At 39.2% G+C, this 25,525-nt stretch overlaps 1 protein-coding gene across 4 annotated transcripts; it reads left to right on the top strand.

The window, feature by feature from the left end:
• Positions 1-781: 781 nt before the first annotated feature.
• Positions 782-24,778, top strand: vtg3 (vitellogenin 3, phosvitinless). Of its 4 annotated transcripts, none has more exons than XM_048251682.1 (28): positions 782-866; positions 1,015-1,035; positions 2,789-2,940; positions 3,986-4,237; positions 4,462-4,623; positions 4,915-5,063; positions 5,437-5,587; positions 6,140-6,297; positions 6,504-6,669; positions 6,895-7,020; positions 8,971-9,189; positions 9,530-9,747; positions 9,898-9,995; positions 10,344-10,468; positions 15,567-15,665; positions 15,750-15,869; positions 16,077-16,266; positions 16,588-16,675; positions 17,467-17,652; positions 17,744-17,876; positions 18,202-18,361; positions 18,508-18,617; positions 18,747-18,815; positions 20,001-20,210; positions 20,716-20,861; positions 23,860-23,998; positions 24,088-24,221; positions 24,314-24,778. In XM_048251682.1, exons 1-27 carry the CDS (start codon positions 827-829, stop codon positions 24,175-24,177), a joined length of 3,777 nt encoding a protein of 1,258 aa, XP_048107639.1. In that variant the 5' UTR covers positions 782-826; the 3' UTR covers positions 24,178-24,221; positions 24,314-24,778. The 4 variants fall into 4 exon arrangements, with proteins under 4 accessions (XP_048107639.1, XP_048107637.1, XP_048107638.1 ...); XM_048251680.1 differs by having other exon boundaries at positions 24,088-24,186; XM_048251681.1 differs by having other exon boundaries at positions 24,088-24,186; positions 24,317-24,778.
• Positions 24,779-25,525: the final 747 nt, after the last annotated feature.

The raw sequence follows: 25,525 nt of genomic DNA on the forward strand, positions 1-25,525 counted from the left end.
CTCTGTGTGTGTGTATATGTGTGTATGTTTATATGTATTTATATTTGCTTGTAATATTGAGTACATCACCATAGGGCTTCCACATAAACAGCTAAAAGCTAAAAGTCCCAATATAGTGTTTAATATAAAACATTTTGAGTACTGTGTAGCAGGTTTTATTTTCTATACTTTTAGTAGTGTTGTTCATTTTGACTTGTTATTATATTATTATCATCATCTTTGAGAGTACTACAATGCTAGACTTGCACCTTTCCATATGCCTGTATAAAATCTATTTTAGGATCATCCTTGATATTTCAGTAAGTCTGTTGTTCCTATCAGATCATACAGCACGACGGCACACCAAAGTTTTTAATGCTACACAAATGCAGGACTTACTATGGAAACATTTTTACATGGAACCATACTGATCTCTTCATATGTGGCAAATAATAAATATTGTGTGCAGAGCCGTCAGAATAAAGGGTATCTGTCTGTTCATTCTGTGTACTGTGTACTTTTTCCAGAATGCTCTCCTCGTGCCAGGTCTCAGTGACACTTCCATGGGTCGTTGTAAACCTCACTACACCTTTGTCCCAGTGTTTAAGTGTTTGTTTTTGGTGTTGTCCTCAAACAAGGGTTTCCTGGAAATATAACAGTAAACAGTGGACTGCATCAGGTGATTCTGAGCAGGGTCACCTTGCTCCAAACTGCAACCAAGGGTACTCTTGGATTTAAAAAAATAATTAAAAAAAAGTCGAGCCAAATTTTGACATCAGAGGTATAAGCCCATGAGCCCATATAAAAAGGCCTGTTCAGTGTCACAATCGTTCGGCAGGAATCCGCAATGCAGGGACTTGTTCTCTGTGTCCTCTTTGCCCTGGCAGGTTAGTTAAATTCACTCTCTCTCTCTTTCACACACACACACATACACACAATAAATTATTTTGAGATTAAAAGTGAGCATTTGTGATGTAATGCTTTGAAGATCCTGTTTCTGTTGAAATTAACAATTACAATTGTCTTTCCATTCAGCATGCCAGTCTTTAAATTTCGGTGAGTAAATATTAAATAGGGTAAGGCTATTTGCACCCCTGGTACAATTAGCAGTGTATGCTATTCGTACCCTGGTGCAATAAGAAGTGAATTCTATTCGTACCCCGGTGCACACAGCAATGTGTCCTATTAGTACCCTGTCTGGTACAAATATCAATGTATGCTATTCGTACCCCGGTGCACACAGCAATGTGTTCTATTAGTACCTTGTCTGGTACAAATATCAGTGTATGCTATTTGCACCCCTGTGCATTTAATCTGGCATATTGATCACACAATGTAATAATATATATTTTTTAAAAACAAGCAACATGTTTTTTTGTTGTTACATAACAGAGTGTGAATAGCTCAGCTGTGTAATCACTCTGAATAAGGTATGCTATTTGCATCAATGTACAGTTAGAAGTGGATGCTATTCGTACCCAGGTGTTTATAGTACTGCATGCTATTTACATGGTGCATGAACTAGCTAATTGTTGCAATCAAAACTTCCGTTTGAGAACCGATTTCTTATTCAAATTGCGCGCCTTCTCTCCAGAGACGTTGGTACACATGCACATTCACTCCGCCAAAACGCATCAGACGGGAATCGAAACCCGGTTTCCCGGGTGCAAGCCCTTGCCTGTGACCACTGCACAATCTGCTCCGACAAGAAGCTGAGGTTTGCTGGTTAACTTATAGTTTATAGGCCTGAACGTCATATTCACGAAATTTCTGTTAGCTAACAAACTGACGGTTGTATGTGTTCACTGAACAAAGATTATGAAAATAAAACACAACTTTTCCATCTCAACTTTAATTTGAACAGATATTAGTGCTGAAACCGTTTAGAATTCTTCACTTTCTGCTGACGAAAAAACGAATGTCGGCCATGTTTTTTGGGCACGCGAGCAACATGTTTTTGTTGTTATGTAACAGGGTGTGAATAGCCCAGTTGTGTGGCCAAGGCTTTACGAATAGACACTCCGTATTAAATATGACAACATCATAGAGACTTCCCTTCAGACGGTCATCATGATAAGCAACACTGTCTCTGTACATGCCATATATTAACTTATATTAAGTATTAGGAGTTATGTCCAATGGAAAAGTATCATATTATATTTGTAGGTCCCCGTCATGATGTTTGATGCCATAACAACCTACATCACATACTAATGATGTTTTCTAAACAAAGTTTGGGAGGAGCCCATAGGGTTGATTGACAGCCATCACTCACCCCACTTCCATTCATAGGGAATAATACTCTCCTTACTGCCCACTACGTCACGTTGGAGTAGCAAAGCCTCCCACCTCTTCCCTGCTCGTCAATTTGACTAACTAGCTCTAAGCTCTAAATTACCCCTTATCCATAGAGGGTGTCAGCAGTTACTCGCATGTGATCTTCGCTCAGAGGACCATGGTCAGCTACCAAGCCAAACTTGCTGTACTCTGCACTCAGTCTAAGCAATCCAATGGGTGAACTAGTGAAATAAACATTTGTGCCATAACACCATGAGAACTGCCATGACAGACATGGGTAGTTTTTAAGAGGCTTGGCATGGTTTCAAGGCCATGGAAATTATACATTGAAGCACATTTGAGGAATTGTCAAGAACACAGACACTGGAAATAATTTGTCTTTTTTGAAAGTGCCTGGTATCATTCATTGAATTCATGACATAGTAATTAGGCTTATGAGAGAGGGGTCTAATGAAGTTGTCGAAAAACTACCCCTATTGAACATTTTCAATCGTGTGTGTGTATATTTCAGAGCCCACCTTGAACCCTAAGAAAACGTATGAATTCAAGTATGAGGGGGCCGTTAGCATCGGACGAGGCATGCCAGATCTGGCTGAATCTGGTGTAAGACTGACATGCAATGCCAAAATAACCGGAATATCTGCACAAATGTTCCTTCTGCAGGTAAACACAAAACAACTGCATGCATGGGTTATACAGCACAAGACAAACATTATTGTGAGAAGTCACTTGTGTTTTGCAGCTAGATGTAAAAGCACAGTGTTGTAAGAGTTGTGGTTGAGAGTAATCCAGAGGCTGGTTCTGTTCCAATAAGCCTGCAGCATGACATGCAAAGATCAGTGAGTCTATCCAGCTACTCGTGGCTGTGGGCAGCACACAGTGACCCAGGCTGATCTTGCCCAATGGTTCACTCTGCTCTAGCCTTCACTAAATGATTCATATGTAGCGCCCTCTCCTTGAATAACTACAGTCACTGCAAAATAAACCATAAAAGATAAATGATATGTCTCAATCTGGATCAGAGTATTAAATACACTAACATTTGTCTTTCATGCATTAGGAGTTAGATCACACCTGTTTGGAGGAGTGACCTTCCTCTTTATGAAGGAAGTTCCTCCCCATAGATGCGACACTCACACCACAGAAATGACCTGTGAACTAACCTGCTTTTGAGCAGAGCAGCATTTTGTCCATTGAGCACTATAACTAGAGATGTGCAATATGCTAAGCAGTTAAGACCACATCACTTTTTAGCCAAAGAGAAAAAAGCATTATGATGATGGTTTGCCTGACCAATGGTATTTTGGCACAGATACCCTGGCATTTCTGCATTACTTGCATTAGAAATCTTGGGCCTTTCACAACCAATATGGAAAAATCAGGAAAATTACAATTACTGCCTTCAAAACAAAGGTACAAAAACAAAACAAAATATTTAACTTCAGGAAAACTGGACAGCTTGACAATGCTTTGTCTTTTATTTATCTGTGTAACCAAGCCAGTATTTTTTCAACACTGCACTGCATGCAAACCTCTGCATTTCAGACTAACAAGGGGGAAAATCACATACACACACACATTTTAAAAGTCCATATGCAAAAGAATGACAAAATCCTGGTTTCAAAGTGCATACAAATAACAACCTTTGATTCTGGTTACATGTGGTATAATTTCACGTGACTGATGAATCTTGTCATCCCCTTCTAAGGTGTCCAATCTAGCCTTTGAGGAGTTCAACGGCATTCCTGGGAAGAATGTCTTCTATCCCTCTCCAAAACTGACCCAGAGGATGGCGTCTGAACTCAGCAAACCCCTCACGTTTGAGTATGTGAAAGGCCGTGTAGTGGACATCCAGGCTGCCACAGGAGTCTCTGACACCGTTGTCAACATTGTAAGGGGAATGCTAGGGTTTTTTCAAGTAACAGTGAAGACGACACAAAAAGTGTATGAGCTCGAAGAGGTATTGTGCAACTTTCATTTTTCAGATAATAATATGATCATTTAAAATTGAAAAAAAAAAAAATGTTGTCCATCATATTTTGGTATAAACTTCCATTTTTTTTATTATTGTTGTTGTGATGTTGTTTTAATGTTAACGTAAATGTGACAGATGAAATGTCATGATCTAAATTTTACTCGAAACACTGGACAGAGTAGTAAAAGTGTTCTCCTGCGTCTGGTCAGTTAGGTCTTCATGGACTGTGTAAGAGCAGCTACGTCATTGAGGAAGATGAGCACTCCACAGAGCTGTCTGTAACCCAAGTGGTTGATATCCGTGGCTGCCGGCAGAGAGCAGAGATCTCCACAGGAATGGCTCTGGCAATTGAGAATGAGCTTAGCAAACAGGTCAGCCTGCACATGGTGTATCAGCACTGTCTTACGCACACATTGTTGTTTCCACATAGTAAGAACACATTATAACACATTAGTAGCCGTATGTATAACCTTATAAGAAAACAATTCTCAAGAGCATATTTTTATTACTTTGTTTTATATTGATAGCGAGGTGAATTGTACTGTTATTAAATTGTGATGACATGTCAACTACAGGGTACTAAAGGGAATTTAATGTATAGTGGAACCTGGGGATTGTAATGGTTGTATATCCATTAACACAATGATGTGAACCAACTGTAGAGAGGTGAGAGGATCGTGGCAACTGTTCAATACACCTACACTGTCAAAGGGGCTGCTGATGGAGGGCTGATCACTAAGGCCCGGGCTCAGGAGTACCAACACTTCTCCCCATTCGACATCAAGGGAGGCACCTCTAAACTACTCGCTACGTAAGACTTCTGTCTCCATCCTGTCTTGGTTTTAATATAAAAATATCCATTTATTTTATAACACTGATGTCATTTAGCAAGGAAATCAAGGAGTCAAATAACAACAATTTCATGGAATTTATTTTCATATTCATATCTATCTATCTATCTATCTATCATTTTGAATATTTAATGTAATATACTGTAATTATTTTGAACCAACCTATATTGTTTATACCATTTGGTGTAAAAAAATGATGGATCGGATTGAATTTGTCAGATAGACCATGTTAATTCTCTATTGAAGAGATAGCTGTGCTGTTTACAAAGTGATGAGTAAGTCAGTAACAGCATAAAACAAGTGTTTACTGTGGCCTCATGTGTTTTCCCCCAGGAAATCCATAGAGCTGCTGAAAGTGACTGATTCGACTATGAGCCCCTCAGCACCACCTGCCCAGAGCAGAGGCAATCTGGTGTACAAATTTGGAACTATCCTTCAGCAGATGCCCATCGTTCTCATGAAATTAGACAACCCACTGCCCAAAGTAAGTCTGAGGAGTTGAGAATATCAAATATTTGTGGGTGTAAATTATATGATTAATGCTTCTGATGTAATATAAGCTGTGCCTTGGCAGGTACCATAAGTAACTATCAGTACACACATCTGAAAAAAATGTTGTGGAATGCAGAATATGTAGCACACTGAAATTTTGTCAATTAATCAGCGAATTAGGTTTTCAATATTATTTTTCATGTTGCCTTACACTACGTTACGTTACGTTACGTCATCATGCTTTACACAAGGTGACTGTCTTACGCTATATGTTCATGTATGCTACATTATGTCATGATGCTTTACACAAGGTGGCTGTCTTAGGCCTATGCTATATGTTCATGTATGCTACGTTACGTCATGATGCTTTACACAAGGTGGCTGTCTTAGGCCTATGCTATATGTTCATGTATGCTATGTTACGTCATGATGCTTTACACAAGGTGGCTGTCTTACGCTATATGTTCATGTATGCTACGTTACATCATGATGCTTTACACAAGGTGGCTGTCTTACACTATATGTTCCCACACTCCATCCTAAGATTACAGAGATGATTAAGAAGCTGGCTCAGGCCAATATCTATCAGGTGGACAGCCCCACCAGTGAAGACATCGTCAGCGTGATTCAGCTCCTCAGAGCTGTAACACTCGAGGATCTTGAAACCCTGTGGAAGCAGCTCTCAGGGAACCTAGAGCACAGGTAGGGAAAGGAGAACCACTTGTTATATTGGGAGCGTATGCTTGTACCAATAATGACCAAGCAGAAATACACCCATGACAATCATCATGTCAATCATCACGTTGTGAGTGTATTTATGCTTGGTCATGTTTTCATAGATTGTATTTTTGTGCGAAACATTTATGTATGTCATCTCTCCACTGTCCCATGTTCTTCTGGACCATCAGGAGATGGTTTCTGGACCTGATTACTGAAGTGACCGATGAGAGGGTGGTCAAGTTCCTCCTGAACAGATTCAGGGTTGGGGATGTGTCTCCCAACGAGGCAGGTCAGACATTACTGGTGTCTATAAACCACTTAACGGTCACTCCTGAAGTAGTCGAGATGTCCAAGGTGAGATCATGGATCATTCATTCATTCATTCATTCATTACACTATAATATCTTGTTAAATAATTCCCCATATATCCCTCCAGCTGATCTTTCTCCTCTGCACACCTGTCAGTCAAATCACTTACCTAAACTTTGGACTCATAGAGATGTCATGACATTTGTGTGACCAAATTTGTGAGATGAATGTATTCTCTCTCTCCCTCCCTCCCTCTCTCTATTGCTCCAGGAGTTCATAAAGATTCCCTTCAGTAAGTCTCACCCCATCCTGTGGCACACGGTTGTCCTCTCCTACGGCTCTCTCGTCTACAAACTGTGTGCCTACATACAGCCCTGTCCAGCCACTGCAATTCAGGTACAGTGACAAAGACTAGCATCCATTTAACATGATAGATGATGGTAGACACTACCATTGATCTCGAGGGAAATTCTTTTTATGCATTTTATTGTTAGTAAACAACACACACACACACACACACACACACACACACACACACACACACACACACACACACACACACACACACACACTGCTGCGGTGCCCGTATTTGCAAACACAGGACGAGATGTTAACACTGCCCATTGTGCAATCAGGAGGTGAGCACTAACTTGAGACTTGATATTAGGATGTTCTGTGAGTTTTGTGCGAGATCTTGTCCAGGGTAGGACTTTGAGTCAATTGAGCACAGGACACATCATCAGTACTGTTTCCATGCATCACTGGGTGTTTTGGCCTTTCAACACTATACATCCTCCACAGGGGAGGCCCGCTGCAGGGTGATCAACCCTCAGCTTGTGTCCCATGCTCAAGCGTCCCCAAAGTCCACTCTGTTGTTAAAGGCTCCAGCAGACTTGATAGGTTCACCCTTTACTTGCCCAGCACGGGTCATTGCGCTTCAGCCAAATCCACTGGCTGCTTTTTTCTGCTGCTTCTGAGATTTCCCTTATGGTCTTCCTCAAGGCCTGACCACAGCTCCTGATCTCTTTTAGCAGCCTGATGGTAGATGATGCCACAAACCCTCTGCATCCCACCTCAACTGGATAAACTTTGGTGTTCCAACCACGCTGCTTTGCTTCTGCTGCAAGCTCTGCATAACATAGCTTCTTACGCTCATAGGCCTCTTCCACCAGGCTCTCCCAGGGGACTGTGAGCTCGATGATGTACGCAGTCTTCAGTGAGGAGGACCACAATACCAAGTCTGGCCTAAGGTTGGTGAAGGCAATCTCCGGTGGGAAGGTTAACTGTTTGCCAACGTCTGCCAACATCTTCCAGTCACTGGCCACAGACAGGTGTCCTGCTTCTGGTTTGGTGGACGAGTGTTTAGGTGGCTTTTGGCCTTCTTTAACAAATATCTTCAAGGACTTTGTTACTCCTGATGGCGAGGAATTGGCTGCGCTCCACATGTTCTCCAGAGTTGATGCCAGCGTCATAAGGACCTGATTGTGGAGCCAGGTATATCTCCCCTCTGTGAGGCTGGTTTTACAGCCTGTCATGATGTGCTTCAGAGTTGCTAGATTCGGGCAGAGGACACACGTTGGGTCTTTGCCATACCACTGGTGGAGGTTTTTGGGGAAGGTAGAACATCATACGTTGCTCTAATGATGAAGCTGATCTTGCCTGCTTCCATTCCCCATATATTCCTCCAGCTGATCTTTCTCCTCTGCACACCTTCCCACTGCATCCATTGCCCCTGCTTGGCAAGAGAGACTCCCTTTGCGCCTCTCACAGCCTCCTCCTGTCGGCGTACCTCTTCGACCACCAGTGCCCTCTGTTCTGATGTTGTAGCCTTTTGCCAAGATGGGTTGCTTGCTTTGAGGCCAAAACCTTCTCTTCCATGCTGGACTTGTCCCACAATGTCTTTGTGCCTCAGAGCTGATGTAGCCTGCTGCACTGCGTTGGATGGTGTCCACTTCCGCCCAGTTGCTAGGGGCACTGCAGTCGTCCTGATGATCTCATCTCTGGAGTCCCTCAACGTCATCTGGAGTCTTACTTTGGAACATTTGTATTCCTCTGTTAGGCTGGTGAGAGGTAGTTCCAGAATGCCTTTGCCATAGAATAGGATGAGGAGCAGTTGGGGGTTAGGTGTCTTGCTCAAGGGCTTATAGTACATGGTATTAGCATAGTTGTAATAATTAGTGACCGGTACTCATTTCTTTTATTTATTAAAATTATGTTATGTGTTCACTTTAAGAACACCACTGAAATGAGCATCTGTATGGGGAAACACAAACCTGTACTCCAAATCTTCAACTCAAAACAACCTGATCATCTCCTCCTCTAAAGTATCCTCTAACTACCCAATAGCCCCTGCTGGACATGGCCACTGGCGCCCTCGAGAGGAACAGCGAGGAGGAGATGGTGGAATCTCTGGAGGCCATTGGAAACGCAGGTCATCCCTCCAGCATTAAAACCATCATCAAGTTCCTGCCAGGCATCTCCCCTAAGGCGGTGGACCTGCCAAACAGGGTGGTCAGCTCTGCGGTCCAGTCTCTTCGCCACATTACTGTCAGGGATCCTCACACTGTAAGTCACATGGTGCTTATACCTTGCACACAGTTTTATAAGACCAGTTGGACAAAGGCAAACACAGTGTATCTTCTATCTATATTTTACTGTATCAACATACTGTGATGTGTGCTATTATATCTTGTTAATAAAATAATTAATATCATTTTCAGTGTGTTTTGCATTGTTTCATATAATGTGCTATCAAAACATTGATTGTCATTGATGACATTGATTATTTATTTAATATGTCAGGTATGGAATGTGCTTTAGATCATTAAGTATCAGTATACTGTCATAACCTTTTATGAGTTTCCATCCTTCTCATGTGTTTGTGTGTTGGTTTGGGGCGTTACAGGTTCAGGATATTGCCCTGAGTTTGGTTGTGACAAAGACCTTGCCTGCTGAAATCCGCATCCACGCCGCCATCATCCTGTTTGAGACCAAGCCCCCTCTCAGTCTGCTGTTGACGATCACTTCCTTCCTGCTGGAGGAGAAAGATGCCCAAGTGGTCAGCTTCACCTTTTCTCTGATCAGAGGCCTGTCAAGATCCCACACCCCAGAGAACCATCAACTGTGAGCTCCAATTATACCCATTATTATATCCAATTATTTAATATCCTATCCCATTATTTAATATCCTATTTTCAACCATTTGTTTAGATTGACCATTTTTTGACCACCATGTTTTTTTTATTTATTCATTTATTTATTTTTTTATATAAGGTCAACGGTTTGTAATATTGCTGTTAAAATTCTTGAACCAAAACTTGGACGGTTCAGCTTTTACAACAGCAAGTACCTGCACTTGGACTGGTTTAGTGGTATGTTTAACATTACACTATAACATTATGTGAACATTAGTATGTTTTACATTACTCTAACACTTATCTTTTTTATATTATTTATTCAAGACCGACTTTTGGCAAACAGCCTTTATCAAGGTTTGCTGAAATGTCGTCTTGAATAAATAATATAAAAAGGTGTGAGTGTAAAAAGGGTGTAATATAAAAGAGTGTGTGATTCTGATAACCTCCTGGCCAGCCCCTGCACTTGGGTGTGCATTCTTCCTCCTCACTTTTTCAACATTACTCTAACAACATGTCATCATGAATGAAGTGCAGAAAGCTCATTGACTATCCTGATTGAGCACATCACCTTCCATTGTCTAGGTGATCTGTTAATGGGCACCAGCACCGAGGGCTACATAATAAAAAACTCCAGAGACAAAATACCGACTGCCCTTATGATGAAAGGAAAATTCCACTTCATCGGACGAATTCTGCAGCTTTTAGAGGTAAACCCCACTAGAAATGAAGAGTTTGGTTCCAAAACGCTATATCTACAATTTTAATGAATTTTCATAATAGACCAGGTTGAAATCACAAAAATGTGCCTAAATCCTCAGGTATTTTGGAGTAAAATTGGCCAATAGACTATTTTAGGGGTATTTTTCATGCTGAATCCATTTTTGCTGTTTGCCGAGCAGTATCTCTTACGTGAAACTCAGTAGAGTGTAAAATCCAAGATGACCGCCTCATACGCAAAAATGAGCAAATTTCTCAGCACTGGCTCAAAGATAAACTGTTTTTATTGTGATATAGCATTTATTGAGTAAAGGAAACAAACTTAATAGTCAGAACAAGTTAGTCATTCTGTCTTACAATATTTCTGGTAAACACTGACATTTACTGTACTTTGTGTATTTGAGTATGTCCATGTAAGAACATCAACATCATGCTGGTGGCAGCAAAAGGCCTATATATTAAACCATCATCCTATTACATTATGTTAAGAGTGTTTATTACTTTTCAACATTTACATGTCCATGTAAACAAGTTTAAGGACTGAAATAAATTTCACCAAACAAAATTTTCTTTTAGTTTATTTATGCAAAGGATATTCCCAGAAAGATCGATTGTAAATATTAAGAATTGAGACAAATTAACAAAACTACCAACACATATCACGGTAATGTGTCACACCACTAACATTAGCTTTGAACGGATAAAGGAAATAAACATTACATTACATTACATTACATTTGGCTGACGCATTTTTAACCAAAGCGACAACATGGTAAACAGTTTAAGTTTTAAAGCAATTCTCTCAACAATTTTAGGACAATTTAAAAACAGTAGAGTACAGTAAGAACTAGATTTGCGGTTCCGAGGAACTGCAAGAGTGGGTTTGATCAGAGGCATGGAACTCGGCCTCATCCAAGGATTCCAACGGTACCTCATTTATGAAAATCGGGCACACGGATCAAAAGTTATCTGCATTAACGCAACATCCAATAAGCTAAAACGCATAAATAACATGGTTGCTATGCTGGTTGCTATGGTGGTCGCTAGGTTGACATTACAGGGGTGGTTTCTAGGTTGTTGCTAGGGTAATTAGTTAGTTGCTAGTAAGCCATCTTAAGCTGACTGCATAAAGTGATTATTTTAAGAGATACATTTTCAAACCAGAACTGTGTATAGGTAATGGTTAAAAACGTATCAGAATCTCAGAAATAATCACGTAATGCAGCCAGTTTAAGATTTTTTAAGAAGTCAGATTTTTAAAGGCAAGGCAAATTTCTGCTGACTCTCTTCTGGCTCCTGAGAGGCCTGAAGGGTCGGTTGTGAGGTTGTTGGCTGCTGGAACCGAAAAATGGACTGCATTTTCTTAAAAGACAATGTGACTGAATGTGACTGAAGTGCGGGCAAAGTTTGCACAGAAATGTACGATTTTTCCCACCCTCATCGACCTCGTCATAAAACTTGTTTAAATGATCACACGACGCCTCCTTGCTGCTTTGTCGTCTACATTAGCCTTTCTCAAACTTCTTTGACCTGAGGCCCAGTCAAGGCATACTTTGGGGTCATAGGGCCCACCTACATGAACCCACCCCCTCCTCCCACCCCCATCAAATTGTAATGATATCACAATTATTTTTTTTTTTACTATATTGCTATACATGCACTTCAAAACAGTCAATGTTTAAAGTGCTAAGATTGTTCACAAAAGTTTGTGAAAGCATGCACATCAGAGTACTACTTTACTAATGTAAAATATAATTAGGCCTACACTAGTTTCATTGTTTTTGCATTGTTGCATGATGCTTGCATGAGAAATACTTCTCAAAACAACAGCAATTATATGGGTGCCGTTGTTTTGGGATGTTTCCCTCATGCAAGCATCATACACTGATAGAGTATATATATGCTATTTAATTACATTTCATTTAAATGCCTGAATGTAAGAATTCAGGAAACACAATACCAGCTTTTAACATTTCTGTTGTTTACTAGTTTATGTAAATCGCATAACACATGAACTGTTTACATACTACTGATAGCCCATTACTGTACACAATAATCCTGTGCCCATTCATTAACATAAATTAAACATCAGGCGTCTTGTTTACACATTTAAACCATATTTGCACTTCGAATTTCGACTCCAAATTGTAGCAACTACATCTACGAAGTCTAAGGAAGATAACCATGTAGTCTGTTCAAAGATTACGTCGATTTTATGAGAATGCCAGCCCTCAGAAAAGCAGTAACTATTCATTCATTCACTTCCTTTTTTCTAGCTCGCAAAATCGCGGCTGTTCTGTTTACACATTAAAACCATATTTACACTTCGAATTTCCCCTCCAAATTGTAGAAACTACATCTACGAAGTCTAAGGAAGATAACCATGTAGTCTGTTCAAAGATTACGTCGATTTTATGAGAACGCCAGCCCTCAGAAAAGCAGTAACTATTCATTCATTCACTTCCTTTTTTCTAGCTCGCAAAATCGCGGTTGTTCTGTTTACACATTAAAACCATATTACACTTCGAATTTCGCCTCCAAATTGTAGTAACTACATCTACGAAGTCTAAGTAAGATAACCATGTAGTCTGTTCAAAGATAAGATCAATTTTGATCGTAAAAGTAGTACCTAAAATGACTCCATTCACTTCATTGCAAAATCGCGGTTGGTCTGTTTACACATTAAAACCATACTAACAATTTACATTTCGACTCCACGTCGCTGTAACACCATACCAAGGGTCTTAAGAAGTGAGTCAATTTGGCTGATTACGTTAACGCATTTCCAGGGCTTGTCAGCTCAAAAAAAGCAGTGGCTATTGCTAACGCATTCATTTTCCATGCCTAGCATGTTAGCTAACATTAATAGGTTGCATATGACAACAGCAAATAGCTAACGTTTACGTTTGCCTAACTTACTTATTGTTGACGTTGACCCGACACGTTCATAAGTTAGACCATAGACTGATAAGGACGTGGATTGGCTTTAAAAAAAGAAAGCGCTCTGCCATCTTTTTTTACATTACCTTTAGAACTGGTGCTGGCAAGGCATTGAACTGGGCTTCATTCGAGGATTCCAATGGTACCTCATTTATGAAAATCGGACATACGGGTCAAAAGTTACATGCACACACCTTCATATACACAGACACCCCAGCCCAGCCCATTAGAGCTCTGCCAGATGGCTCAGAACTCTTCCAGGTGCAAGCTTAAACAATTAGAGCTGTGATGTCACAATCGGAATTAGAATCCTTGAACATTCCGCCATTCATTTCAATGGGGCCCAAAAACGCCGAAAAACGTGAATACCGCGAAAACGACAAGGGCCAGCGACACGAAAGTAACAAGCAAGTTACACCGGTTCCGGCCTGAATTTTTGAAGTTCGAACTGCGTCGATAGCTCAAACGGTCTAGGAGCAGTAGTTCATCCAAAAAGTGGGTGAACAGGAATAATAAATAATAATAAGAAAACTTAAGAAGAACAATAGTGGGCTTGCTGGATCAAACCCACTAATAATAAGAAAACTTAAGAAGAACAATAGTGGGCTTGCTGGATCAAACCCACTAATAAATAATAAGAAAACTTAAGAAGAACAATAGTGGGCTTGCTGGATCAAACCCACTAATAATAATAATAAGAAGAAAACTTAAGAAGAACAATAGTGGGCTTGCTGGATCAAACCCATTAATAATAATAATAAGAAAACTTAAGAAGAACAATAGTGGGCTTGCTGGATCAAACCCACTAATAATAAGAAAACTTAAGAAGAACAATAGTGGGCTTGCTGGATCAAACCCACTAATAAATAATAAGAAAACTTAAGAAGAACAATAGTGGGCTTGCTGGATCAAACCCACTAATAATAATAATAATAAGAAAACTTAAGAAGAACAATAGTGGGCTTGCTGGATCAAACCCATTAATAATAATAAGAAGAAGAAAACTTAAGAAGAACAATGCTGTGGGCTTGCTGGATCAAACCCACTAATAATAATAAGAAAACTTAAGAAGAACAATAGTTGGCTTGCTGGATCAAACCCACTAATAATAATAAGTAAACTTAAGAAGAACAATAGTGGGCTTGCTGGATCAAACCCACTAATAAGTAAACTTAAGAAGAACAATAGTGGGCTTGCTCCGCAAGTCTTGCTGGATCAAACCCACTAATAATAATAAGAAAACTTAAGAAGAACAATAGTGGGCTTGCTGGATCAAACCCACTAATAAGTGCATCAGTGAGTGCTGTTTTTAAACAGTTGAGTGTCAGTTCAGACATGAGAGCATGTGGTTATAAATTCTTTGATGCAACAGTTGCTTTTCTGGAAGTAGTAGTTGGGTAATTTTCTGCGGAACACCTGATGATCTCTCACAGCACACTAGTGTGCCCCGGCACAGTGGTTGAAAAACACTGTTGTAGAGTGCGAAATGGCACGACCGGGCGGCTGAGGCAACATGATCTGAGAATGTTAGTTGGTTGTTGAGAACAACTCCTAGATTTCTTGCAGTCCTGGTAGGTGAAACAGACAGGGAGTCAAATTTGATGTTGATGTCGTGGTGTATGGTAGGTTTAGCTGGGAGGACCAGCAGTTCAGTTTTTAAAATAAACACAGTAAACTTGGTGTAAAATTACCTTATGAAGTTGGACATAACATTAGCTGAATAATAACTAAAACATAAATATCATGAAACATGAAACATCATATGCATTAACTTTACTGTTCTACAACTGATAATACTGTATTTCTCACATATAGACTTTAAAAATTATATCAAATACAAGCAGATTCTCATTTCTCCTTTGACAAATACACTTAGAGTTCAGGTATTTTCCTGCGGTCCAAGGCCTGGGACTGAGTTAAGCCCTCAGCAGGGTGGCAAGACCAAATGGCAGAGACTTTCTAGTCCACTGTATAAACAGGGGTGCTGTTGATTACAATGGCTTTTGTCAACATGAGGCATCCATGTATTTATGGCCTTGCACTGTTGTAGAAAAGTCTATAGAGATGCTTTTATATTAAATACGTTGTTACATGACATACATTCTTGCTGTACTAAATTGTTCAGATCTTTCTTTTTAATGTCCTCAGTTTGGTGTGCGTGCAGAAGGGCTAAGGGAGCTTTTCTCTGAATCCAATTCAGAGCTCAAAGATATTGACGTCACTGACTATGCTGCAATCATGAAAATTGTGAGTTCTTTAAATAATTTCAAAGCTGTGCTAACTCAGTGTCTTTCCTACCTCTTGAATTAATTTTCATCGCTGTGTTTTCAGCTGTCAGATATGAAGTCTCTCCCGAAAGACAAGCCTGTACTCACTCTCTATTCAAGGCTCTTCGGACAAGAATGGTTCTTTGCTGATTTGGACAAAGACATTATTCAGCAGATCATTAAAGTAAGTCTAAATTCATATTCTCTGGTGTTGAATGTATAGGCTATTTCATCAAATTTCTTTAACCACATTACAAGTAATATTAATTTAAAAAACCATATCTGTTAATGCTACTTAAAGGCAATTTCATGGAGTGCAGTACAGCTTACTTGCAGTCTATTAGAGAGAAGAATGGTTGATGGTCCTCTTTATCCTTCTGTTTACACACAGGCTCTGAGTCCCACAGCAGGGAAGGAGTGTCCAGCTTGGCAAATGATTCAAGATCTCCAGAAGGGCATATCATGGCACTGGACGAAGCCCTTCATGGTGTTTGAAACTCGCCTCATACAAGCCACAACCCTGGGACTCCCCGTGGAAATTAGCAAGAATTATCCTTGTGTGAATGCCATAACAGCAAATGGTGAGCAAATGGCACAGTTATACCTTTGTTTTGGACATGTTTTGCTAGTCTATGATAACTAGTCTGAGGTTGAATAGAGCATGAAGTTCATATTTAATAATATCACATAATAATGTGTATTTATTATTTAAATTAAAGAAGGGGGTAGCAGGTATCCAGGATCATAGTATACATTTGTATTTGTATTTTTTTTTATTACTGTATTTATATATTTGACAAAAATAAAGAATATAGATGCAATGTCTGTTTCATTAAGATTATACTGTCAAGTGAGTGGATTTTAATATTATGTTTAATATTATGCAACATTGTGTTCTACAGCAAAGGCCACCATTAGCCCCCCACTAAAGGAACATCTTGGAGAGCTTCTGTCATCAGACATCACTCTGGAGACTGATGGATTTGCTGGGTACAGACATAAGTTATGATTACACATTTTGAGAGCTAAATGCCATAGCAGATCATGTATTTGCAGGAAGCCTCAAAGCACTGGTGTAGGCAAGCCCTTTCTCCTGGGAAAGAAAGAGTGGACCCAGTGATTTTATTTGGATTCGAAATTGCAAAAGTCTTTCTTGTTACATTTACTTTTAGTAATTTAGCTGACACTTTTATCCAAAGCTTAAAAAAAGGGGACAATCAAGGTTCAGTGTGACTAGGACATATAGTGCAGCAGTAAATACTACTTTGCATAGAATGACTCAAGGCTTTTGTTGGTTGTAAAACAGAACTTTACAAAAAGGCAGGAAGTGTTCACATCTGGGCCACCACATGGCTGTACGGACACCACAAAGAGAACAGACATCCATTTTGAGACACAAAGTCCCCCGATTTCTATAATATATTCTGATGTTCTTGTCCTCAATTTCCCCCGACGACTCCCCTTAATGTACATTCTGCAGCTCCTAATTTCCATACAGACTCCCTTATTTTGAATGTGTTGGTGTGGGAGTCTACTCCCCAACTGCTCCAGTGCCTCAGCACAAGTCTACATAATATAATATTCCCTTATGATTTTCATAACAAATTGGAAGACATCCGAAGTTTCATCCAAACTTCAGTATGAAAAATCATGACTAGACTAAACATATACTGTATAATATATAATATAGATTATTAAAAAAAAATGTATTATCAACTATTTTATGTTTTAATATTATTGTGCTATGTTGTAGTGATGACATATATCACTTTCCTTTGCAGAGTGACAATGGACCATTTTGTTTTTCATGGCATAAACACAGAGTTCTTTCAGTGTGGTTCAGAACTGAAAAGTAAGACCCCCATCAACATGCCATGGAAATTCACACTGAAAATGAACATCAAAGAGAGGAAATTTGAGATAGATTTCAATCCCCCCCAAAAGGTTACAGAACTGTTTGCAGTAAAGTAAGTGGTCTTTTATTTAGTAATGAATGAACTTATTCATCAATATCTAAATAAATAGAGCTAATTAGTAAATGCTTCACTCTCTTACCAGCGTCAACATATTTGCGGTGTCAAGAAACATAGAGGAGCCATCTTTGTCTAAGATGACACCAATGATGCCAAAATCGGTAGTGACCTATCTGCCCCCTCATTTCCCGAAGACATCCGAAGATGAATTTGAGCTGGTATAATCAAGTTTATCCATTCCCTTTAATGATTACTGGGTAGCTTAAATTAGTGTCTGGTTAAAGCTTTATTCAGACTTTTAATTACTTATCGGGTCTTTTTTGGCTTCACAGTGCTAAAACTATATAAATAAATTTATCTCACATTAATATGTAAATCAACCTCCAGTGATAATTCATCTCCAAATGACTTTCCACTCTCGCAAGTCCATATTCATAAGGCAAGCTCACAATGGATTTTGTTTTTGGTGTCCATCAAGAGAGCCTGAGGAATTCCCTTCAACCAAATGTGCACCCCATTAACCTGCTCTCTTGTGCCCTGTAGGCTGATGTTTACCATCCACAGTCAAAGGTTTGTTTAGAGACGAGTCTCTATGGAACTGCACTCTGTGTGGAAAACGAGATCAAAAGAACACATTATGCCAGTGAATATCCTCTCTATTATTTCTTGGGATACACCCATCTAGCCATTCAGCTGGAGCCAGGTAAAAAAAAGAAAAGACTGAAATCCATTCATTTATTCATGCTGATGCATTTCACTTGAAGTACAAATCCTTTAAGTGCAAGTCTTATTAGGCTGCTTTTAATGGATTCAGTGCTAGTAAGTTGGGCTTTGTTTACTGTTGAACAGTAAAGACAAAGAAACCAGTTGACAAGATCCAGATTAAAATCAACCCTGGGCTTAAGGACAACATCCCAAGTCTTCATCAGATAATGGAAATGATTCACTGGGTGTCAAAGGTATAATATAAGTTAATCAATTATCAATGAAAATGTGATTTTGAAATATAACTTAGCATCAATGAAACTGCAAGAACATTTTATTTATAGATTCTTCAATCATGCATTCAAGTCTGTGTCTCCTAATAGAATTCAAGCAGCCTCTTTAATCTGTCCTCAACTGGAGGAGCCGATGGTGTCCAGTCCTCTGAGCCACAGGTATACAGCATGTGCAGGTCTCACTCAAGTCCAAAGTCCAAGTTCAAGTTGATTTCTAAAGCTCAAGGTCATACGCAGAGGCCATTCAATGTGTTTTAGACTTTTAAGAGACATCAAACTCTGACATAGGAAATATTAAATTGGCAACACTGTTTAATAATATAATTATTATTATAAATATTATATATATATATATAATGGTGATGGTCTTTGTCTGTACAAGTCTGATGAAGAGCCGAAGGGCTCGAAACATCATTTGTGTTGGGGATTGAACTCAAATAAACTAAAAAAAAAAAAAAACGGGGGGCAACTGTGCGGACCTTCTCTGTTACGTTGGATCTTGGACTTTTGGCTCCTGCACCTTAATTTGGATGTGCGCACGTTCCCAAACTAAAAGTAAAATCCTACCATAAAGCAATCACTTAACATATAGTCATATACAACAGTAACTAATTAAAGGCAGAGCATAATAAAGCAGTTTAAAAAGTGTAAATATAGTTTAACAATATAATGTCTTATAATACCATATTGTAAATAGTATAATATAATATTGGTTGAGTAAACATGTAAATGAAGCATGTCTGATAATAGCATGAGGTGATTTGAGAGTATTCTTAATCCCACAAGAAGGCGTTCTTGTCATAGTGTTGGGTCGTCAAGTTTTTAAAGACTCCAAAAAAATCTTTAAGGATCTGTTTACCTTACTTGTTCATATGAAAATATGTTGTTGATATTTGATATTGTTGCTAATATTGTTATTATTATTGTTAAGCTTATTGTAGGCTTTACGTGAAACTATATGTTTTTTTTTTTACATAATATAATGTTTATTTACTGTAGGTGGCTCTGGACAAAAATGTCTGCCAAATACCATAATCATAAATGAGTTCCTCTGTAGTTTAATTAATCACCACTATGTGGATACTGTTTTTAGAATTGATTTAGATTAAGTGTTAGTAAGTATAATTTGTATTTTAGTATATTTAGCATATTCTTTATCTTCTACTGGCCTTACTGCTTAGTTGTGTTTTTATATTATATACTTTAATTTTTATATACTCTTTCTGCTGTTAAAGAATGTGTTTGTGTTGTATGGATGCTGCTGCTGAGACCTTGAATTTCCCCTGGGGATCAATAAAGTATCTATCTATCTATCTATCTATCTGTGTTTAAACGGACATGCAGTCTCTGGAGAGCACTCCAGACCCCATGTTGGTGGTGAAGGCCCTGGCGCTGGGTGAGGGTGTGAAGCCCGAAGGGTACGAAGCTGCTGTGTACTACCTGCCCGCCGTCCAGATAGACAACGTTGAGCTCATCGTCTCCCAGTTGGGGGTGGAGGCCAACTGGAAGATGTGCGGAGACGCCCACCTGGACAAAGCAGAGGAGTCTGCAAAGGTGACACAACATCTAAAACAACACAATGTCCTACTTTTACCTTGAAATAATGACTTCAAACTCATTTTGATGCTACACCGAGTTACAATATGGAGAATGGCAAAGTCTTTGTCATCAAAAATTGTCATTGCGCGCCTGGAATGCCTCCTATTGGCCTATGTACGTTGCTTAGCGCTAAATGAGTACCCAGGACATTGCAAATGTATAAAAATCCTATATAGTTTTACTTTAAAGACTATCTGTGACTAGATAGCAATTCAGCAAACGTTGGATAGTTCACCCACTAATAGGGATGTGAGCTAGGCTGAGTTTAGACCGTCGCGAGAAAGGTTAGTTTTATCCTAATGACAATGTGTTTGTGCAAAGGTAATTGTGCTCAGACCGAGAGGAATTGCAGGTTCGGGTACCAATTGCTAGCCTGGAAAAATTCAAACTCATTCACAAAGTGAATAGAGTCTGGTGACTCATGACTGGGAATTTCATTGTTGCAATTTTTGTTTTGTAGGTTTATTTAAGGTGGGGAGCAGAGTGCCAGTCATATGATGTGGCCGTGGTAGCCACCAAGACCTACCAGGCCGGAACAAAACCAGCTGTTACAGCCAAAGTCAAGTGGGACAACTTACCAGAATATGTCACAAATGCTGGTAAAAGGTACGCACACACACTCACACTCACACATGCACTCTCTCTCTCACACACCCACGTGGACAGACAAATTCATGATATTACAGTTTTTTACAATTGCTTGAACACTAAAATCCCACAGTTAGCAAAACCTTACACTCAAGGAGCAAAATATCAAAAGGAATTTGCAAAATATAAGCGCATTATCAGCATCACACTTTGTGTACAGTACACACATTCATGGGCGCAGAAGATGAGGGGGATCAAAAAAATCATATTTTAAACTTCCCAGAATATAAAAACTCTATTTTATGATCATATGATCATGTTTGAATGATTATGTTTGAATCAGTTACACACTAATGTTCATGTATGTACAAAATGTACAAAACACATTTGACAAAACAGGTTTTCCTAGGATATAGTGTTTGATTTTCTTTTCAGAAATTAGGATTAGAGGATAATTTAGAGGACAAGAATAAACTGACCAAACACGACACATGGTCCTGTACATAGAGGACATCAGACCAGATTGAACACATAAAGCCAGGCCTGTACTTTGAGGACTTTTTTCTTTCCACATTGTTCAGTACACTACAGTTTTTCTTTGACTGCTTACACACACAATCTTTGCCTATCATACAATTTTTACAGTAAAGATGCCACTATAACCCCATTAACCTTAACATATCAAATCTGCAAAAATACTATAATTTTCAGCATTTGACCCAGTTTTCAATTTAATAAAAACCTTTGGTAACACTTTACTTGAAGGTACCTACATAAGAGTGACATGACACTGTCATAACCCTAACCCTAACTTGTCATGATAAAAACCAAATGACACTTTTAATTTTTTGAATTTTAATTAACATTTTATAAACATTTATGACTTGTTTATGTTTACGATATGTTCATGACAGTGTCATGTCACTCTTATGTAGATAACTTCAAGTAAAGTGTAACCAAAACTTTCCTCTCTGTGCTACATTGGCTTCAGTTTCTGTTAATGACAAGGGCTCACCTGTTGCCTAGTGTTTAGGACTGATTATTGAGTTTACAGTGTTTTCCCACCCGATAGTTGTGTTTAAACAATTTGGTTCATGGGTGTGTATTTTTGGAAGGTGGTGGCTTGAAATTGCAAAGAGGAGACATTATCTGAGTTGTTTGTGTATAAAGTAGAGACATGTGTTTAGAGTTTTGTAAATCAATGTGGGCAGGCACGGGGATATGATACCTGCAGTTTTGAAGAGACAGCAATCGTCCCCCACACTTTTGATAAAGAAAAAAGGTTAACACGCTAAATAATAGCCTACACGCTAGGCTAAATAAAACGTTAACATTAACAGCACTAACAGCACAGCCATCTTGTCAGGATCCTGCCTGGAATGATCATAAAATCTGTTCTGGACTGCCTTTGTGCCACCCTGGTGGCAATTTTGTCTCCGCCCCTTTCCTTATTTGGTCTGCACTTCTGCTCTGGTCCCTCCATTTTCTGCTCTCACCTGTTCCCCGTTATTGTCTTGTTGGTGTCGCCCAGTCCTCTGTCTTTCTGTGGCATTCTATGGCATTTTAATAAGTTTAATAATTTAAACACATTGTAGAACTTAAACCCCAAATTTGGAGACATCCATGCATGTCGAAATTTGCTGCAAATTCAAAACTGGATTACTCTGGAACGGCTAACTGTACAGGGGACTGCTTTCCACCTTTCTGTTCAGCTGTTTATTCTGATATATAGTTTGTTATGTGTTGAACGAACGGGTTCGTGAAGTATCCCACCGATATGAATGGGCAGGGAGATGGGCGCAGAACCTTCAGTAGAATTTATGATTAAATTGAATTATATTATTTACTTTTCTCGTGAACCGTTCACCACAGCAATTAACGGCTAACATCGTTTAAAAGCTGAGAAAAAGCTCTTTCATGTGATGTGATAGGCTACTTGTGATGTCTGTGTGATGAGTAGGCTCGTTCACGAGTAGTTCAACTGAGAAGAATGGGTGAATTTGGATGAACTTTCTCCACTGCGTAAAAGACTAAATTAATTTGCGCTGTGAATGCTTATTTTGACAGGCCATAGGCTAAATAAAAATTGTTATTAGTCGGACACAAAACAGAATATTGAAAGAAGGGGGCACCAAGGCCACCATGGCCTGTAAAACTCAAGGGGCAACGATGGCCATGGCCATCTTTAAATTCCCTGCACATACTGCACACACAGTAACAAAGCCAACTCAGGATGCCAACGATCGACATGGTATTAAAAAAAAACAACTGAATTCACTGGAGGTAAATTACTTGCCAGGAGACGTGGTGCCACATTATATATTTTTCTTTATTCAAGAATACAAAAAAAATGTTTTTTGAATAGTCTAAATATAATTTTAACTCTAACCATCCCTTTTGTGACTGGGGTGAATGCAAATCAACAAAGGCTAATCAGAGGTAATTACAAAGTAATTACACAAAAATAATTACACAAGACTTAATCACAGATAGACACTAAAACTACAGCCTTAGCAGCACAGATTTGTATATTTGCTTTTAATCAAAGACATGAAAGGACAGGTCTACCTTTAGTCTTCATACAAGATCCCAGGAAAAGAAAACTACGGCTGGCAAGGGCTTGCTTTTACTGATTACACTGCAGGAATGCAGGCATGCATACAGTTAGCAGTGCACTGAGGACATGATTGGAGAGGCATTGGATATGACCAATCAAGGCTATGGGCCGTGGTAGTGTAGTGGTTAAGAAGCTGGGCTAGCGTGCAGTAGCCTGAAAGTTGTCGGTTCAATTCCCAGCTTCCACCGTTGTGCCTTTGAGCATGGCACTTAACCCCAAGTTGCTCCGGGGACAATGTGATCTCTTGTAATATAGCTGACATATGTAAGTCACTTTGGTCAAGAAGTGTCTGCTAAATGTAATGTAAAACTTTGACTTTTTACAGGTTTGTCAGTTTGCTGAGTTACTTGAGGTTTCACAGACTTTGTTTATTATATTTATTTATTTCTCTCCATGCAGCGTTGAGGACTACATTCCTGGAATGTCCTTGCTTCTCGGGTTCTACCAAAGACATGACGCCAACACTGCCCATGAGGTCTCTGTCTCCATTGTAAGAGAATCAGCACAAAGCCTTGACATTGAGCTGAAGACACCTCAGGTAGGTGCCACTTAATGTGGCTGTCAGATGAAACATGACACATATTTGGCAAAGAAGTCAATGGCATTAACACACTGTGCTCTTTCCAGCTGACGGTCTATCGAAAAGGAATCTTTATCCCAATTCAAATGATGAATTTCCAGAAAGGCAGGAACATGACAGACACTCGGCTCAATTAAATGCCAAAAGTGAGTGTGAAGCCTTTTCAGTCGTTTTTTCATCAGTAGGTTGACTGGATTTGGCATATTTATATCATTCCTTCATTCTTTCATTCATTCATTCATTCATTTCAAATGCATTTCTCTTTGACTGCAGCAGGAACTGAAACAAAGCCAAAAGAGAAGACCAGAACTAACTCTATTTGCAGCTGCATATGAGACTGTGGATGACATCCGAGAGCCTTTAAATCATCCATGACTTCCTGGGTGATTTGTCTTTGCTCCAGGGTAGTAAGAAGTAAAACCGTTATGGACCCAAAGAAGTAATACTTTTCATAAAGCTGACGTTCAGAGATACACATTAAGGGCCATTGGCACTGTTCACGACACACTTGGTTGACATTCTTGTGGCTTGTTGTAATAGTGATTCAAAGTCAGTCAATAGCAGTCTCCATGGTAATATGTAGTACAACAACTGAATGCTAGCTCAAGAAAACAACATTATTATTGTTACCACAAGCATTCTATTTCCCAGCTTGAATAAAGTCGCTGATGTGAAATACAGTGTTGGATTATAGATCATTGCTCAAGCAAGTCAAGGAAATAAAATCAATCAAATCAACACTCAAATAAAAATATGTTTTTTTATATATGTTTTACTGACTGCAACTGATAAACAGCTTAGCCCAGTAACAATCTATCTAAAACTAGATGTACCAGAGAGTGGTACAAAATATGACCGCCGCTCAGTCCAGCACATTTTTTCAACAAAAATAAGTCACGCTGAAAGGCATATATGATTCTAACTGTCTCACTGAATTGCATTATGCACACTCAATTCTCACTGGTATCTGCTAGACAATAAGTATCAAAACATTATTAGTTCATAGATTTCCCATGTAAAATACATTTTATACAACCCCACCCCCATTTTGCCTGTTCATAATTCTGAGAAATTCTTGAATTGTGTACATGTGTGTGTGTACATGTTTATGTGTGTGTGGTTGGGTGGGTGTGTGTGTGCGTGCATGTGCTTGTGTGTGTGCCTGCGTATGTGCCTGTGTCTGTGCATGTGCATGCATGCGTACATATGTCTACTGTGTGAATATGTGTCATACGTATGATTACTGTGAATGTATGTGTGTGCGTGTGTATCTGTTTATGCACATGTGTGCATATAGAATGGGTTAACATGACCCCTGGAGGCAAACATATGCAAAAAATTGGTCATCCTAGGCCCTACGGTTCTCAAGATATTCACAGAAAACTCAGAAAATTCACAGAAATTAATGTACACATAAATTATTGTATTGTATGGCCCCCATGAACGAAAGTTCATGAAACTTGGCATGAATTTGGGGGTGTCATA

The sequence above is a fragment of the Alosa alosa genome, chromosome 9 (assembly GCF_017589495.1).
Source record: "Alosa alosa isolate M-15738 ecotype Scorff River chromosome 9, AALO_Geno_1.1, whole genome shotgun sequence".
Taxonomy (NCBI): Eukaryota; Metazoa; Chordata; class Actinopteri; order Clupeiformes; family Clupeidae; genus Alosa; species Alosa alosa.